The 19642-nt window shown below is 41.8% G+C and overlaps 1 protein-coding gene across 4 annotated transcripts in view; it reads left to right on the top strand.

Annotated features, from left to right (window-relative positions):
* The window catches only part of TFDP2 (transcription factor Dp-2), a 63110-nt gene extending 50314 nt beyond the window's left edge, over positions 1-12796 (top strand). For all 4 annotated transcript variants that reach the window (XM_056358312.1, XM_056358311.1, XM_056358313.1 and 1 more), the window contains 3 exons: positions 889-1055; positions 4940-5045; positions 5972-12796. In XM_056358312.1, the coding sequence (XP_056214287.1) occupies positions 889-1055; positions 4940-5045; positions 5972-6155 (457 nt within the window). In that variant the 3' untranslated portion in view covers positions 6156-12796. The remainder of the gene's footprint in view (positions 1-888; positions 1056-4939; positions 5046-5971) is intronic.
* Positions 12797-19642: the final 6846 nt, after the last annotated feature.

The raw sequence follows: 19642 nt of genomic DNA on the forward strand, positions 1-19642 counted from the left end.
TAAAATCTTGTGTACAGGCACAAAAGACGTGACTTCTCCAAACTCACTGGATCCAGGTATAAGAAAATGAATGTTAAAAAGAAAAAACTGTCAAGAAAATCCACATGTGACAGGAGCTTGGAGAGCTAACGGAAGACCCACCACTGAGTTATCTTTTAAAGATCCTCTCTCCTGGATGGGTTGTTTTTCCATGGATAAAGGTTTTGTCTGCAGAAAATGAGGTACTGGGAACTAGCCTTGTCAGTGCTGTCCAGGCTTTTAATAGCCTGCGGTCATAGCATAAGGCTAGTCTAGATGCCCAGGCTTTTCTAAAAGTTATCTTAAGCTTATATCGCTATTTCTATATGCAATGAAAAACATTTTGAGAGTCCTGCAGCAGAAATGGCAGGTTGTGAATATACAGGACTGAACAGACTGCTTTGCTAGCTGCATCCAAATGCATCCAAAAAAGCAAAATTATACCAAGGTAAATAGGTCAGTTCACAGGAGGAGTGTTGCACATTAGAATAGAAAGTGAAATGTAAAAGAAGCAAAACCAAAATAGTTTTGGTGACAGGGCTGCAGGTGACCTTTAAAAGTATTGGATTTAGTACAAGGGAAGGTTGATGTTTCATAAGGCCTCCCTCTTCCCCTTTGAATCTGTTTAATGAAGAGAAAATTTTAGGCTTTCTCCCTGTAGTGGTAAAGCTACTTTAATTGAGAAAGTGCCATTTTAAACAAAAGCGAAAAAGAATTTGTTGCACTTTTTTCCCCTTAAGGACCCTTACAGATAATTAAGAATCTAGACACCCACCTTAGTGCCCACCAAAAAAAACACCCAAGGGAGAATAGGCAAAAAAAGCATAGCTGTGCACTTTTCAAAACCATCTCTCTTTTTTTTACATGCAGATTTGAATACCTCTTTAATTTTGATAACACTTTTGAGATTCATGATGACAGTGAGGTGCTGAGGAGAATGGGAATGTCGTTTGGGCTTGAGGCAGGCAAATGCTCAGCTGAGGACCTAAGAACTGCAAAATCACTGGTGCCAAAAGCTTTAGAAAGCTACATTACAGGTAAGTTAGATGTTTAAATACTGTTTCCGATCAAATTCGTAACATTAGTTAACTGAAGCAAATGTAATGATATTAACCTACACAGGTATGTAACATTTGAAGTTTTATGGTAGCTAGTTATTTTGGTACATAAACCAGTTGTTTTACAGTTAAATTTGGAAGGTTTATCATAGCTGTCCTGTAAACTTAATTCACACATTCATAACAACAAACTTCAAGCGAGCTGCGTTACAAAGAAATTATTCCTTAAATAACTAAATTGACACCAAGAACTGTGGATATATGGAGGAGCAAACTGGAAGAAGGCAGCAGTCCTCAGATTGATGAGAAAAAGGAAAGAAAGAGCATCTTGAACTGTTTGAGTGTAATGTGTATGTGACCTGCAGGCCAGCAAGCGCCGTCTGAGAACTGAGGTTCTCTAATGCAAGAGGCTTCCAAGAGTTTTCCTCCCCTAGTCAGACTGTTTGGACAGGTCACACTTAAATAGGCTCAAACCAAGAACTCCTTCAGTGTTGCATCACTGGACTAGGAGCTGCTAAAATTTGTAGTCACTTCCTTCTAGTTCTTGTCAGACTGCATTCTTCTTGCTCTACCTAAAGCTTAAACTTAGCCCAGCATTTTTTCAAGTTGCTTGAGGGACTTGATTTGTTCCTTGCAGGTATTCAACTAAAAATTATTTATCACATGATTTACCACCAATGTAAAGTGGGCAAAGGAACAGAACCTGCATCCTTTAATAATGTTGCAGTGCTCAGCTTAACTGCTCCTATGTATCGAGGAGCAAACTAAAATTTTTATTTCATTTTAAACCTGCATTAATTTATCTTCAGAGAATAGGGTTGCTTTACATTTGCAAAAACCCCTGTGTCATTACGCTATTTAACACCAGCTTTTAATGATTAAGCAATAAAACTACATGTTTAGACTAGTGATTAGTAGTTCATTTTAGTTTTGAAAAAATCAGTCATGCCAGTGTACTGCTGGTGGGGGGGGGGGGTTTGAAACATTAAAGGCAAAACCACTGTGATGTTCCTCCACAAGTGAGAAACAAGCAGTACTCTGTTTCAAAGAAATGAAACGGGAAACAACAGATTCTGAGATAGCATATTCTTAAAGAATGTTGTGATTAAGGTTACTGCCCTAGGAGCAGACCAGCAGCCAGAAACCTGTCTAGAATTTGCACTGAAGTAATGTACTCTTCAGACATGGGTTATGTTCAGCTGTTTCAGCCTCTGAAAAAAAAGAATCCAGAAGTGTTTTTACTGGAGTATGTACATTCATTTTAAAGGTTTCTTTTATCTGCTTGCTACTTAAACTGTATTTCTGTCGTGTAATTAAGAGTATGAATTGCATAGTAGGGGTTTCTAATAGCAGTAACTGACAAATAAGGGAAACAGATTTAAATGTTTTGCACAGTACTTGAGAAGCCAGCATTTGTCTGATGATGTGTTTTTGGTGAAGCATAACTTCCCATTTTAACCTTGGCAGGCTTTAGACATTATTTCTTGCACTGCAAGAGTAGTGAAATGGAAGGCTCATCACTGGTTTCTAGAATTCATGGTTACTGCCATACCTCTTGTGATGGCACTTTTAAATACATTGGCTTCAATTACCACTATACAAGAAAAGCAAATCAAGGTCTCTTACTTATTCACCGAGTAAGTTTATTACCATCAAGATTAAAGTTTTCCCACACTAGCTGACTCCACGGACTCAACTGCTGTAGAAACCAGTCCTGTTCTCATATGTCTTAAGTCAGTCATTTCCCACACAATGTTAGTTTGACCTTAGCCTGCTCATCTTATTTTTTTTCAGATGCTTACTGACTTCCAAATGCTAACAATAGCTTGTACTGTAATGCTTGCTAATAGAACTGGAGGAGCAGTTGGAAGAATCCAAGTCTAAACCAGTTCACTGGAAGAAATCTAGAACTGACAAAAACGCAAAAAAAACCCAGACCGAGACAAGCGTGAACCTTTGTAGAACCACATCCAAAGTAATATCCTGTGCCTTTTAAACCATGCACATACTACAGGCCATTAACAAAAAACCAAGTCCTGCCTTCGTCAGTGGCATCCTGACTCCTAGAAATAAGACTACAGATAAAAAAAGAAGGCAACAGAAGTTCTGAGGCACTAATAGTTGTTCTAACAACATCCCACCTGTATGCACCCCAGTGAAACACTGGGCAGAGAAAATGGTGTGGTTTAGGACCTCTAGATTACACTTTTTTCTTCCCTGCATGAAGAAGTGCTCTGCTATCTACCTGTATGACAAGCCCGGGCTGGAATTGGAACCGGAGATACACAAATACCCACTGAATGAATGAGCTTGTTCAGCTAGCAACAGTAATCCTAGGCAGCACTTTTAATTTGCATTAACTACTGAAGGTTATTGAGGGTATTCCCCTTACAGCCTTCTCAGGTAAATTACAGATTCTACCAAGTTTATCTGCTGCACGATATGCCTAGTTCAGAGTAAGGATGCCACGCTTATGCTGAGCTGTACCACCTCGGGAAGGTTTTTCCAAGATGCTTTCCCTGGTTCGTAAGCGTAGCTATTAGTAATTTATCTACTCTGCTAGCAGTAGTAAGTCTTTTTTAACTGTAGGCAGACTTCTATTTTGATAGTCCTTTCCAGATAGGAAATGGCTTCTTAAACTCATCTTTCACTAACTTCCTCTTTTTCCTTGCTCCTCAGAGCCCAACTGGAGAAGAGAATTTTGAAATCTAAGGCAATGAAAGTACAAGGCAGGGATATGCATCTGTGAACCTTCCTTCTGCCTCATGTGTAAACGCTGTACTTTACCTCCCATTGCTCTTCAAGAAGAAAAGCTAACTAGCAACATGTTATCCCAAAATGTTAATAGAACACCAGACTACTAGCAGTCACTTGTTATTCTTCTGGAATATTAAGCATGTACATACAGGTATACCCTTTCAAAGGACCAGGAAACAACACTGTGATACATCCCTAATCCACTTTATTAGCCTAAATACGATGCAGTCATTCCAAATGTTTGGCCTCCTTGTGCAAAGACAAGAAGGGACTGTCAGAACACGTTCTCTGCAGAAAGAAGCCTGCATTTAGGGCAATCTTAATGAAAGCCGTCCAGCTATGTCCATACGTAGCTATTCTCGCCTATTCTATCCTCATAGATCACCCCGAAGCTGCCATTTATTCATGTTTTCTGTCATGTTCCAAAGACTGCTGGCAGGAACGTCAACCTTGCCAGCCTTGCTTTGCAACATGCCATTTATATACCTTGCTGCTAACAGATCTCCACAGCACAAAAGGTAGCTTGTGGATCCCAGCGGATGGTGAGCCTATGTCTGTGGTGGCTGTGACAGCCTGCTTAAAACAGTCCCTGTGCTACGCAGTACTGCCACATCTCCAGGAGCCAAAGCTTAACAAGAATACAGAAGGACAAATGAGAAAGCATATGTAACACACGCGCCTGGTTATTCCTTTTACCTGCTGCTAGAGAACAATGCTAGATAAAATATGAACAGTACAATCCCGTTTTACTGCCATTGTGCTGTGCAGAGCAGAGGTTTGGTTAGACACAGAAAATAATCTGCAGTGTGAAATCTCTTCAGAGGGAAAAGTTTCATAGAAATAACCACAGTTCCGAGTGTGAGGGAGTGCAAGGTTTGAGGGCATCCACAAACACTGGGTTATATATGTGTGTGTGTATATATATAAAATTTCATCTTGACTGAACAGGACACATCTACAGTATAAAATCAACTTAAGCTACTGTTACCTTCTCTTCTAAACTAAACCAAGGGATCCTAACTGCAAAGAGAATGCAAAGTTTTAAGATTGCAAAAGGAAGAAGAAATTCACATAACCATCATAAATACAATTATGCTTTCTTCTAGATATGTCTGCAGGATTTTCATGGATAAACCAAGGGTTACTTTCAAGTTCAGCACAAGCAGTTTCACATTTAGAAGTAGCAGGAGGCACTTCTGATGCTAAATCAAGGTAAATAAAATACTTTTTTTATTCAGAGACAAGCAATATATGCTTGTGGTACTTTCAGTAACCTCACTTTCATATCGTTTACATGCAGGAAATGAGATGTTTTCTGTTACGGTTGATTTTTGATTGTGAAAAAATCTCTTTACTCTGTCTTCCTTGATGATTATACTTGAAAGGTCAAATCAACATGCTTTGAATTTTGAGCATACTAGCTATTTTGTATCTATGTTTCAAAATGATAGAATCACTTTCAAGCCCTTATTATAAGAACAGAGTTTTCCTGATTAACCTTACAGTCCATGCCCAGGCAGGAATTTAAGGAGGTAATTACATGTGAAAAAAAGCCTGATAATACTTCTGAAGAACGCAAAAGAATGTTTGGTCTGAATGTGCTACTGCTTAAGCTCTCATGAAAGTTTAGTCCATACAGTCTAAGACAATTTTGAATTAAAACCCAAACAAACAAAACCCAAAAAACCTCAACCACCACAACAAAAGCCCAACCCAAAAAACCACCTCAACAACCATACTTTCCTTGCAGGTTACCTGTACCTTAAAAAATGGACAGAGGGATTATTCTGGAACAGGTTCTTCCTCATGGCATTTAATAGCCTAATTTCATATTGCAAACATGTCTGTATATTGACAAAACTGTGATGGATTTATTCTTGTTTAAGCTTTCTTCGGTTTGAACAATTCTGCTAGTTGGTTATGAAAAAAAAAAAAAAAAAGCCACCCAATAGTGTTTTCTATGTGACTTCCCAGTATTTTAGCAGTTTTCGTAATTATTAGCTGTATTTAATTTAAAGCTTTTGGTTTTTTCCTTGTCGGTAGCATTTCTTTAACTAAAAGAAAAGCTGAAGCAAAAAAAAAAGCTTAAAACTTTATGAAAAATCCTCTAAACTTGAACATTTCTGTTGTTTTGATAGTGAGAATCCAGGGTTGTGTTTGGATGCTGAAGTGGCCTTAGCAACCGGGCAGTTTCTTGCCCCTAGCAGTCAGGAGTCCAGCAGTGCAACATCACGCTACTCTGAATCACGAGGAGAAACTCCATGCTCATTCAATGATGAAGATGAAGAGGATGAAGACGAGGATTCTTCCTCCCCAGAATAAGGACAGTAGAAAACAGAGTATACAAATGCTGCTCAGATATTCTTAATGGGAGCTCCTGTTTGAATTTTACGAAGTTTCTTGCCTTGGTTTGCACTGTGTTCAGTGAAGCAGAATGAATGCTCCAAAACAAATTCATCCACAGCTGAAATTGAAAATGTTTTGTAACTGAACACAGAGTGTCATGCAGACACACAGTGAAGTGGGTTTTATCAGCTATAACCAAGGAAAAGAACAAAGTCCCTGGAGATTTGGCAAAGTAAACATCAAGTTCACATCTTCTATCTTGGGACATTCTGTCTCAAGTCTCTGTCTTCCCCTTATCTTTACCAGATGGAGAAGAAAACAGTCAGTCAACAAATGCCACTTCTTGCATTGTCTTTTGGCTGTGCTACCTTTACAAAAAGGGGGAAAGAGAGCACATGCAAATGCGCTAAAATAGCTATTTAAAACTATCTTATATGAAAATTGTTCTGGGGAAAAGGGGCTGTTAGAATGTTTTCTTTTTTCTGTTCAACTTGCTGTATAGAAGATTCTTAAAGTTAATATAAATTGCAAGTGATTAAATGAATCTTGAAACAGTTTAAATCCACTTTAGATACTCTAAAAGTAACATTAGTATGTCTCTTTTGAAAGGTTCATATGTTCATTTATACTGCAGACCTAATTTATTATAAATAAGTGATTATTCTTAGCCATTATTAAACAGTCAGGATAAAAACAGCAGTATTCTCTGCACCAGCTTTTTTCAAGGAAAAAAAATTTTAAAATAGTATTTCTAGATTACAGTGTATCCAGTATAGCTTCTCCATTACTTTATAATCCCTTTGATTTTACAGCATCTGCTGTGTTTTTTTAAAAAAGGCCTCTGTGTTGAAGATCTCAGGCAGCATGTTTTCAAGGCAGTGTTTTCAAATTCAGGGTGGGCAGGTCACGTAACTTTTAAAGTCGTACGTTGAGGTTCTTAGGAAAAGAAATTAAATTTCAACAATACATCACTTCGTGTTTTGCATTCTAGTCAGCTTGGATTATGACAGGCTAACTTACTTCTGTTGCACTCACCTTAATGCACCTTTGAAAACAGTAGTGTCAAACCACTTAATTTTTAGCTGAAGTTACTCGACATGGATCCCATTTGAACTGTTAAATCTGACTTGCAACAGGAGGCTCCGTGTTCTGTACTTAACATCACACTCAATCACAAAGACCTTTTTAAAAAAAACCTGCGTAACAGAGCAAAAAACACTGTAGACATGCTCCCCATGGTGTCCTAACATCCAGTATTTCAACTAGTTTTGAAGTCAACTATTTTTAATTAGATAAATCCAGTTTTAAATAGTGTTACTTCTTTTTAGTTTTTATACTGTATGTAAATAGTTGACCTCTTTCTAAGTACCAGTGTATTAGCTGTCAGAGCTCAGTGACGTTGGCTCTGTTATTTAGTTACGAGGTTAGGCAGCTTGTCGTACTGTTACTCGCTTGAGCGGTGGCAGCAGACTGTGTCCCTTGACTCTGTGACCATTACCCTAGCACAGCGTGGGGCATGTCCACATGATCTTTTACAGCCAAACCTGCTGTCAAGCCAACAACATCCAAAATCGCCAAGCCTGAGCCAGTGAGATAAACTGAGGCTCCAGCTGAAAAGCTGCCTGGCTGTTGTACAGGAGTTAGTTGGTTAGCACGTGACTAGCTACGCCCAGGACAGGTAAAACTGCGAGGAGCATACAAGCACACCTGCATGTTTGCATTAAAAATTAAAGCATCTAGATAAGAAGCTTCTCATAGGTACAGTTTGAAGTCCTGCATTTGAGGTACAGTTAGGGCAGCACTGTTATTTATATATAGCTCTTGACTGAGCAAGTTGAGCTGTCTGGCAACAAATGAGCTGCAAATGCAGAAATGAAAGTAATTCTTACATGCCTACCCTGTCACTCACCCTCTGGCAAGACTGTTAAGGCTGTCCTGTGCTCATGGCTCACAGGCAACAGCAAACTTGAGGGATTTACACCACCTCACTTCAACCAAATCTGTAACACTACCTCTATATGAAGAAAAGCTTTACACATACACATAATATTCTCACTGAGAGAATCAATGCACTTGATTGCAGATGCTCACTTTTGAAATAAGGTAACAGCTAGTCCAGGCTTATTACTATGGAATTGTCAGCTTCGTGAATGACATTTCAAATAAACAGATGATTGCTTTTATTCTTAAAAACCCATTGTTTTTTTTCAGAAACTGTCCTGTCAGTCTGCTTTCTCTGGAGAGGACAGATCAAAGATACCTAATCTTCTATGCAGGATCCTAAGGAAGTCTTATTAAAGATGGAAACGTTTCCTGAAGTAGTTATTCCCTTCCCCCCCAATACATTAGGAGCACATTTAACTTTGCACTTTCTTCACATTTCCCACTCAAGACATGCATAAAAAGAAAAACCAGGAGAACGCGAAACAGTTCCTAAGGAGGAGCACTTTGAAATATAAGAACCTGGCAAAAAAAGGCTTCCTGCCTAGAAATGGAATGTATTTTATTAGCAGTCACTGTGCTTTCTGCTTTACAGGAGGAAGATCTTCAGTGATATCTTCCTTCCGTTGATGTCCATACCCTTCAAAGCAGCAGACTGCACAGCTACTTGCTTCCTGGCAAACTTCAAGATACAGACTTTAAAAAAAAAAAAAAAACAAAAACCCAAACCCCAGCCCTAGAAGCACATAACATTTATTTGGACAGTTGAACCGAGACTTTAAAAGTTAATTTTCCCAAACTAGTTGAATACAAAACAAGTTAGAACATTTAGAAGAGACTTCAAAAGGAAATTCTTTCCTTAGGATTCTTTGTGCCCAGTTCCAGTTGAGGATGAAGTTCAACTACAGCACTGCGGTCTTGCGGTTACAGTAATGTCTGGGAACCAGGAGAAGTTTGGGCCTTCTCCAGCCATAGTCACCCATGTATGGTCTCAGGCAAGCCCTTCAATCATTTTTGTTGATCTTAGCTGACATTTAAAAAAACCAGACTCCCACACTCCCCTGCAACAAAACAGGTAAATGCAGGACCTCACAAAATGCAGCTGTTGCATCTGAACTGAGCTCTGAGCAATTCTGAGTAATAAGTTTAGGAATATTAAGCAACCGCACAGCTCCCAGTAAGCTAATGGCAGTACTTGCGCTCAGTTGCTCCAACATGCAGGCCTGGCCTTCCCTCCCTCTGAAAGCCAGCAGCAGATTATTTTCCAGAATAAAATGGTCGTTAGCAAGACTGGTTTTCCCATTTTCCATTCAGTTACCATCATCCTCTCCTGTCTCGTGCAATACCCTTGACATTCGTCGATACGAAACAAGTAGCAACTGGTACTAGATGGGATCTCTTGTAAGACAAAGTTAATGTTTGAACTTTCACACAAAGTCTATTTAAGATAAGTGATGTGTCTTGGAACACTGTTTCTTGGTTATACATTCAGAAGGCACTTGGCTGCAAGCAATATAGTGCTGTGTGTAAATGCCTTTATATATACTGCAGTAAACAGCTTTATTTCTGGACTTACTTTATGGTGCTTCAGAAATCTAAATTTGACTTAGAAAAATTTGTCAGCATCGCAGACTAGATAGACAAATATGAGTGGGAGACAGCGTTTTTCTATTGCGTAGAAATCTGTCCTAATGTTTGTGGACTTGGGTTTTTAAAACTGTATTAAAGCGTGCCAGTCTCCTCATTTCAACACTGGAACTAATGGCAACAATGCACCTAATCTAAGAAGGTGTGTATACTTAAGTAGACTAAAGTAAATAATACCAGTTTAACCGAAGGTGTGATTTTAACTAACTTCATTAAACCTTGTACAAGCCACAGCTGTAGATACTTCCATTTTGTTTAAGGCTTTTGTTTAGTTTTTTGAACTACGGCTTGCAAATAACTCCTAATCCTTTTGAGCAGCTGGAAATTGCTGAGTATACAGGATACCCACAGAAGGACTTGTGCTGGTCAACTAAGTCAACCTGCAGTGACATTATATAAAAAGGCCTAATAAAAAAAGAAACTATTAAAATTTGTTTAAGAAAAACAAAACCCTCAAGTTCATACATAAAATGATGCTTAAATTTAGAATTCAGTAGTTAAGGTTTTAAATGTCAAGTGCTCTTTATTCTGACCACAGTCACCATTTTTATTCAAGAGTATGACTGAAACTTAATCACATTTGAACACTGGGCAATACTAATTTTTATCATTAATAAGCTATTTTCAGCTGAAAATAATCCACACAGTTTATTGAGAAGACTTTTCTTTTAGTAAGTTAAAGATGTTTGGATTTTGGATTCATTTAAAAAAAAACCCTAGTAACCACAGGGTATAGTATATAGTAAACAAACCAAAACAAGTTATGACCCACCTAAATTTGTATCTTTTCATTACAAGAGTCTCTCAGTTACTCATGAATAACTAATTTAAATAACCAGGTATAATGAAGCTGGGGAAAGACTATATGAGCTTTTCACATTTTTTGATTTAAAAAAAATCAGTAATAACAGTCATACTTTGAGGTGACATCCTTCTGCTTACTACAAGCTTAATTACAGAAATGCTGCCGTTCACTTACTCCAAGGCCTCGGTTACTTTTACAGCTGAAGGCATCTCAACCCTCAGCCCTGGGAACGGTGCCTCGTGCAGCACTATAGAAGAACAAGGAAGATGCTAAGGACTCTTGCTCTGTTTATTGAGGTTTTGTTTTTTAAAATATATCACTTCTAGAAATAGGTCAGAATTCAGGAAGTAATACTCATATAAATCACTCGTAATTTCTGATTATTACACCTACCCTTGCAAGCATGTTAACAGCTCTAAATACTTAATTTTCTGCTGACAAGTATCCACATAACCAAATCCTGATACCATGAGACTTCCTGAAACACTCATTCCTTAGACTTAACCAGGTTCCCAAATCAGATTCTCTCTTTCATGTTTAGCTGTCAGAATTTAGTCTGGTGAGTTTTTTTAAGAGGCTGTGTAAGCAACTGCTCTCCCCTAGACCCAGGTATATTGCCAAAAAAATCCCCACAACAAACATTACTCACAGTTCATTCCCTCTGCTAACTATTACCATCCTTCCAAGTCACTGTAGCGGCTCGTTCAAGCACTAAACCTCTTTAGTAGATTTGGTTGCACTAACGCAGGAATTAAGTGGATCTCCCTGAATTTTCCTAGGAAAACACCAGCTGAATCACAACCCATCACACAAATTTCGGGCACATTCCCTTGTCTTTAAAGCCAGGCTGTATATATGAAAAATACTTCAGAGAAGTACATGCATATGTTATGACACTGTATCTGACAAGCACCTACTATGAAAAAATTAATCCTACTTTGGACAAACCTGTAAGAACTAGCTCGTTCCTCGGGTCCTTGGCTGCAAATCATGCCCCAGGAGCAAGGCACCAACCTTTGTGTTTGCATAGCCGACATCACATGAGAAGTAACTAGCCAGCAAGTACAGGCAGAGTTTGTACAGCAGTACACGTCTGTTGGCGCTGCCCAGACGATCTGGCAATAGATCAGTCCCTGGGCAAGTGGGTGATGCCGATGCACGCATCGGCCAGTGGCACGCGGTCACCGCAACATGCCGTGTACGATAAAAAAGGCAGGTCCATCTGTCCCCCTGCTACAGGAGCACTTCTCAGTATCCACTAGATTCTGCATGGAAGGAAGTTGCAGAGACACTTCCTTTTTGTTTAAAGTGCAGAAAGCACTTGAAAGACCATCAATTTTTCAATTAAATAGGACTTTTCTTTTTTTGTTTTTCTTAAATTAAGAATGAGGCCAGTCATGGACAAAAGCTATTTTATGACCTCTTTCAATGCTGAACTGAAAGGAGGGCACTGACAAATCCAATTTATGAGGATGCTGGCTATATAGGATTTGAAGTTTTAATTAATTAATCCACTTGTTTCACTCTTCCCCCCCCCAACATACAGTAGATCGCGTGTGACATTTTTTGCCACACTCTAGCAGAATTTTTTCTCCCATTTCTTGTGCTAAACTCCTGCATCTTCAAGAAAGTCCAAGCTGCCCATTCATCTTTTAAACAATTTGCTGCGTATTTTTGAATGCTCCATACTTTTTTTTCCAAATACCTTTAAATTATAAACTAAAGTTTTATTTTTGCAGAAAGACTGCTATTAAGCTGATTTTTTTGTTGTCAAATAGTGTTAATTTCTACTACCACATTGTACGTGGCTAGGAGTAGTGTAAAAAAGAATGTGGCAGTAGTATATGTGCTTTAAACACTGACAAAGATATAAAGAAAAATGCATATACAAAGTTTTACTTTCCTAATAGGAACACTGGCATTAGCAAATAGTATATTTGAACCAATAGGAAATATTACTTTTAGTAGCAAACACTTTGTAAATAAAAACTTGTTATTTTTGTAATGGAAATTTTATAGAAGAAGCTATTTCTGTATACTCGATCTCATGTTTACTGAAAATGCTGCAAGTGGGAATTGTACATTGCAAAATGGGGGTGGGCAGCAGGCAAGTCTGACTGAAGTGAAAACTGTCTGTATGCTTCAGAGAAAAATACCTAGTTGTCTGTGAACAGGAACGTAAAGCTTATCTGTAGACAAACTCAATAAAAGAATTTCAAGTCAACAGGATTGGGCTTGTTTTTGAGAAAAACATTGTGGAAAAATGTTGCTCAAGGTTAATGTTGGCAGTATGTGTACCTCATTTAAGAACAAAAAAAAAAAAAAAAAAAGGAACTGCCCTACTTTACAATTTCACGTCCAGGAAATATTGCATCCTTTGGTGTTTTCAAAATACATATAAACATCTAGCAATTGTGGTCTCATTGGTTAGTTTACCATTCAGAGAAACTTTGTCATTGCCCTGGGAAAGATGCTGGATTCCTGAAATTGTTACATTTTGACAAAGTAACTCACAAAAGGTTTAGGAATATCGTCGTTGGTATCTCCTCAAGACACAACCCCAATCTATACCTAAGAGGAGCCCTCAGAAACAGTTAATCAATTTCCACATGAAATTGAACATCTTTCACACCGGCTTTCTCATTGTCTTCTCAAATGCGTCAGGTCTTTCTATCCAACATCAGCTCTGTGAGGAAGGAACTCACAGTGCTCCCCTCAGCATCCTGCACTCCAGTACTCTCTGTGCTACCCTCATTGTCTCATCCTCTAATCCTGGGACACCCTTCAAGCATCCATAAGCTCTGAACATACATCCTTCCAGCCCCGTTCCCTGTATTTTGTCAGCAAGAATCCAAATAATAATTTGAGGAGCATTAAATACAGTGCCTCTTCATCATCGGTGTTGGTTTTCCAACTCCACCAAATACAAAAACACCAAGTAATTTCACAGTGCTTGTTTTTTCCAGCCTGCACAGAAGACATGAGACTGTATCTTTCATCTCAAACCAGCTGAAAAAAGGTTAAAAGACAACAGGAAAAGACTTTCAAAACTGTAAATTCATTTGTGTGCAGTAACTAGAAACTCTGGCACAGACCCCTTTCACTTAAAATGCATTGACATATTTGGGAAGGCATTTTTATGAATTAAGTTTGGCAGACTCCAGTTCACCCCAAATAACTAGCTGAAACCCCTTCTTACGTGGTTTTTATGGGCAAGAAACAACTGAAGAAAGGGTACAGTCTATCTTGCTAATAAAGATATCACTTATATCAAAAAATAATAAAAAAATATCTGTATCTCCTTTTGTATCAGTGCTACATAAGTTGCTACCAGAAGGAATGTGGAACATTAAACTAATGATGAAGCTGGCTGGAATACTCTCCTCTAAAGAATCTAAAAGGGCAGGTGTTTGTTGTAAGGTACTTTATTTTTTTGTGCTGCATTTTCACCTGGGGATCCTTCCCCCCCCCCCCCCCCCCAAGCCCAATGTAAAGATTGAGAAAATGTTAGAGCATAAAAGCCCTTTCATGCTTTTTCTTCTAAGAAAGAAGCACTCGGCATGGTTCCCTAAGAATGAAGAAGTCTGCAAATAGCTCTTTCAAAAATGCTTTTGGTTAGAATTTCTTTCACTGTCCAATAAGGTAGCATCATACAAACTGTTTTATGGTTTTCTTCACAGAAATCTGTAGGTTTTTTTAGGAGGAGGAATCAAGCAATGGTAACTGCTGCAGCACTGAAGTTACAATAACAACAGAAACATTAAGAAAACAACAAATCTTTTCCATGGTTAACAAAAATAGTCTTTAAAATTGTATTTTGCTGAATTACACACATTCTGTCAGAAAGTAAAAAGACCTCAAAACATTCAGGGAAACCAGAAAAAGAAAACCACCAAATTTGTGTAGGTTTATTATTCATCAAACTCTGTCTTGACCCCAAGTGTAGGATAGGAGATAAACGTGAACAATACTTCATTGTGGAAGCCCACTGTCACGAGTAATGTCACTGACTGCGTGTGATTCGTGTAGGTTGTTCCTGAACACGGTTCAGCTTCACTGCAGCACGCCCGTGCCTCAGCCTGCCTGAAGAACAACACATCTTTGCTCTTGGGGTCCTACTTAATACCGAATTTCTATCCCATTGCTCCTACTGCAATCATTTAAAAGGCTCAAAAACCTGTGTCATTGGGATCGTCTCCTTGCTGAAACCACTGTTAAAGGGTAACAAAACACAAGAAACAGTTCCTACATATTTCACAGGATAAACAGCACTTTTCATCCGTCACAACAGTTAAAACAAGTCTCAGATACTGAAAAAAAGCACTAGTTGTTGAAGGATTTGCATTCCTGCCTGCTGGGTCTTACAGCTGCCACCTAGACAACCGAGTGCAGGCTTGACGCTGTTACGTTTCGAGAATCCCTCACCAGTCCCTCAGAGAACCCACAGATCCACCAACTGTACCTGAAAACCACCGTCCCAGGCTTAGCTGGGCAGGAGGCGAGGCACAGGCCTGCAGCAACAGGACGGCATCAAAAGGAAGAAGTACTGGCAAGCAGAAGGGTTCCAGTTCTTTCGGCATAGTTTCAAAATGGCAAAATTACCTCAGCACCATTGTTTTACAATACATGAAACCAACACTTCTTTGGTTCAAGTGACCTGTGCAAACTCAAGTTTTCATCCTCTGGGCATTAAAGTCCATGTTACGCAGCAATGACGATACACAAATATTACATTTAAATAATCTATCACAATTTTTCAAATTGTTTTTCATTTTAACTTATTTTTCAAATACTAAATAACAAAAATCCTGTTTAACACCATATTACATGAAAAGCAGCAGACTACATTTTTTCAGCAGCTGCTGATATAAACAAGATGGTTATTTTTAATAAGTGCCACAAGGGCATAAATTTCTGGGCACACTTGGGAGTTAAAAGACATCATATAAAATGAGTAAACTACACGGACAATGGGAAAACATCCCAGCATTCACCTGTGTACAATTTAAGCCTCTGGCTTTCCAGAATGAAGCAGAACAACGTTCCGAGCGCTCAGTAATAGGGCCAGGTTGAGGGCACGGGCCAGAGCAAGTTCCTGCAAGGTGCGTGGGGTGCGGACCCGCCACAGACGGCTCACGGGCTGCACCCCCAGACTGCTCTGTGCCAAAGGGGGGATTTATTTATAAGGGGGGATGGGGAGGGGGGAAGTGGAGCTTCCACAGTTGCCAGCATAAGGCCGCACCTCAGTTAAGCGTTAGGAAAAGCGGTGCTTGCACATTCCTGTATTTCGCTAAGAGGCAGTTCTCGTGCTCTAGTCTACTGCTGCGGAACGGCAGCTGGCGACCAGAGCAGCTGTTACTCCCCTCGCTCCGCTCAGGACACATCCTGCATTTGCCACGTTCCCCTACGTGCCTCTCCCCGCTCCGTTCCCGTGCCAGCACCGGCAGCACGGGAGCAGGAGTCGCGGGGAGCTGGGAACTGCGGGGCCGGGGCCCAGCGCCGCGGCCGCCCCCTCACAGCCCCGGCGCGAAGCCCCCCGTGCTGGGGGAGCCCGCGCGCGCCGCCGCCTCACGCCGCCTCCCCGCGGGCCCAGGCGCGGCTTCGCACCGCCGGCCGCCGCAGGGCGCAGGACACGGCCCGGCCGCCCCCCGGCCCCCCCAGCGACACGCGGGCTCCGGCCTGTCGGGCCGCGCCGCCCGGCCCCGCTCCCTCCACCGGCCGCCCCCGGTACCTGCGGGGCCGCCGCCCATCCCGCGGGGAGGCGCCAGCAGCAGCTCGGGCGGCCCCTCGCCCCCGCCCCGGGGGATAACGGCCGCTGCGCGCGGAGCACCGCCCCGCCCCCCCCGCGGGCCCGGCCCCTCGCAGCTCCGCGGCCGCCGCCGTCCGTCCGGTTTGGCTGGCCTCGACGCGCGCGGGCGGGGGCTGCCGCGTGCCCGCGGGCCCCAGGAGCGCGGCCCCCCGCAGCCGGCCGGGGGCTGCAAACGTGAGCTCGGCCCGGGCAAACCGGAGGGGCCCCGCCCGCCGGAGCCCCCCGCGCGCAAGCACGGACCGCCGCAGGGCGCCCTCCCCCGCGCTGGTCCCGGGCTTCCGCGGGAGGGAAATCGCGCAGGCCGCGGCCGGCAGCGCACGGCTGCGAACCGGAGGGTTCTGTCTCTATTAAATAGCGCGGAAACAGCGGCCGAGCCCCCGCCGCTTCTGAGAGGTGCTTTAATGACGCCCCCTCCCTCGAGAGCCCCGCAGCAGGGCCGGGGGCTGCCCCGGGGGTCACGCCGCGCCAGGCGGGACGTGCGGAACGCGGGGAGCTGCTCCCACAAAAGCGGCCTCTCCGCGGGGAAGGAAGGTCCGCGCCCCAGCGCAGGCACCGACACGGGCACAACCCCGCCGGGGAGCGCACAGGGGGCCCGTGACATCTGCGTGGGATTAACTGGGGGGGTGATACAGCTAAACACTTAGATCTAACGGGCGGCAAATCTCTGAAGGTGAAAACTATTTTAAGTATGTGGAAAGTTAAAAAAATATATGTACAAACAGCCCTGCGGAATCTGCAGACAAAATCTCCAAGAGGGGAAAAAGATCCAGGGGTTGTTAAAACACCCTTTGAGGAAGACCTTATCTTTTTAAAATTATCATCATCATAACACTAAGATAACATTTTCACATTACCATTACACAGTAATTATTATTGTCACCCAAATCGTACAAGCAGCCGCTATGCCCACTGCTAACACGGTCATTCTGTGTGAGATGGAGACAAGAGCTCCTGGCTGGCGGCGGCCTGGCCAGCCGCTCCGACCCAAGCCCAGGGAAAGCCCAGGATTTTTACGGCTGTCACTACTTTCAAACCACCGTCTCCTTCGATATCTTCTCATCATCTCATTATCATGACTAAAGCCGACTTGGAAACATTCTAGGCTTACAAACTGCATTGGCGCTCTGCCAAGCTCCCACCTACAGATTTCCGACACCGGGCAATATATGAAGACTGACATTAAGGCTGAATCCTGTCTGGGGTCCACCGCCAATGACCGAGTCAACTGTGTCAGAGCGTTCATCAGACTAGTCAGTACCCGTTGGCCCTTGAACAGCACAGGAGGGGCAGGAGCTTTCGCACTGGCAGAGACCTGATTAAGTTTGGACATTAACTGAGGACTCTTCCAGCCCATCTAACTGTACGATTGTGTGTTCCTGAGGTGCTGGTATTGGGCCATCTACCCATTTAAATACAGATGTGCGATTGGCATGGTAACAGTAACTGCAGAGTCCGAAGAATTCTTGCCAGACTCAGACACAGGTCTCACTAATTCATTCCATAGAGTACCGCCCAGTTTCACCTTCGGAAAAATGCATCCATCAGCTGGTGTATTTTATGACTAATAAACTATTCACAGTTAAAACAAATACACTGCACTAAAAGATAACTGTATCCAGATACATCCCGTTCTGATTGCTAACGGATATAACCCCTCAAACTGGGAGGGTTTTTCTTGTTTGTATTCAACTAGTTAAACTTGCATTAGAAAAAGATTATAAGACAATACCAGTAAGCAAGAAGACAAAAAAAAAAAAATACAGAAGACTGCCCTTACCAGCGGCCACACTCTTTTAAAAGATACGAAATCAGAAGGTAAGTGGCCCATACGTTGTTCTCAATGCTGCCCAATGCAGTGAAGAAGTACAAGAGCACAGAAACGGAGTGGGCAAACAGGCATTGCTAACCAAGTGAGTCTTGTTTCATGGGTACTGGATTCACACATGCCAGAAAAAGAACGCACACCTACAAGCTTTCAAAGACAACACTACACATTTCCAGAATTATTTTTTTCCTTCTCCATTTACATGCTTTTGTAACTCTGCAAAGAAGTAAAAATACTACATAAATTGGCTACCTAGGCATATATTCCCCCTCTGTGCTGAAGCTATGAAAAGTGCTTCAGAAGAGAGAAAACACAAGCCTCCACAGGGCACGTTAGTGTTCAACCGAACTGCAGTGGCTGCTCCTGCATGCAGAAACTCCAAAGACTTTTGCACCTACCTCCATAAACTCCCACTGGTCATTATTAATCACCAGCAACTGTTCAGTCAGTGGAAAAGCTATTAAAGATTCTTAAGAACTGTTTTCACTGTGCTACATATGCTTGTTCTTAAAAGGAGCTTGGTAAGCAGGAAAATATGGAATAAATCTTTAGCGATCCAGAATGAGTTAAGAAGCCTTGTGCCTGAGCTCCCTGCAGACAAGAACAATGTGAAACCTCTGACAAGCCAGGCAGTCGACTCTGGCTCAGCAGATACCAGGAACATGGACTCAAGGGGCAAAGACATCTCACGATTCCAACAGCTATTCATGTCCTAGGGAGATTTCAGAGAGCCCTCTTGTCATGTTTTAAGTCATGGCTGCATTTCTGTTTGTCAGAGTGCATTTGCTAGTTGCACTGCTGAGTTTTCATATGCCAGTCAGCCTACAGCAGTTTCCAGTAATGGCATCTTATGCAATTTCTGACCTACTTTAACGCACTGAGGCACTTGGAAACACGAGATCCACTGCAGCAGCTTTCTGCTTGACTGTCTTACACTGCAGCAGGAAGCAAGTCTTTAGACAACTACATTGATCCCCTAAAATACAGGTGACAAAGAAAATCAGACTTTAATTTTCAACGTATTTTTCAAACCATTAGGAGCATTCAGATCAATCATCATACCTACTATTTTCAGCTGCAGACTGTACACATTATTTCAAAGAGGTCAAACGGTCAAAAATCAGTAAACCGGTACACATACACTGACCTGTGTGCTCTTTCTCAACCTTTCTAGGCTGCAGTTTCCTGCAGAACACCTCAAATCGGGGCTTGTGTGTGTTATAATAATACTACAGGGTTAGCGATACATAGGTCTTTCCTTTTGCCCCACCAGATGGCTATGTTGGAAAAGAAAGCTGTCTGCCAAACATCCTCCCAAACTCTAGCAATAAACAGAAGGTCTCTGAGGAACTAAAGGTCTTACAGAAGAGGATCTTTGATACTCTTCTATCACCTGCTGTTCCACTACCAAATGTGAAAAGCTGGGGAGCTCAACA

The sequence above is a fragment of the Falco biarmicus genome, chromosome 13, assembly GCF_023638135.1.
Source record: "Falco biarmicus isolate bFalBia1 chromosome 13, bFalBia1.pri, whole genome shotgun sequence".
NCBI classification, from domain to species: Eukaryota; Metazoa; Chordata; class Aves; order Falconiformes; family Falconidae; genus Falco; species Falco biarmicus.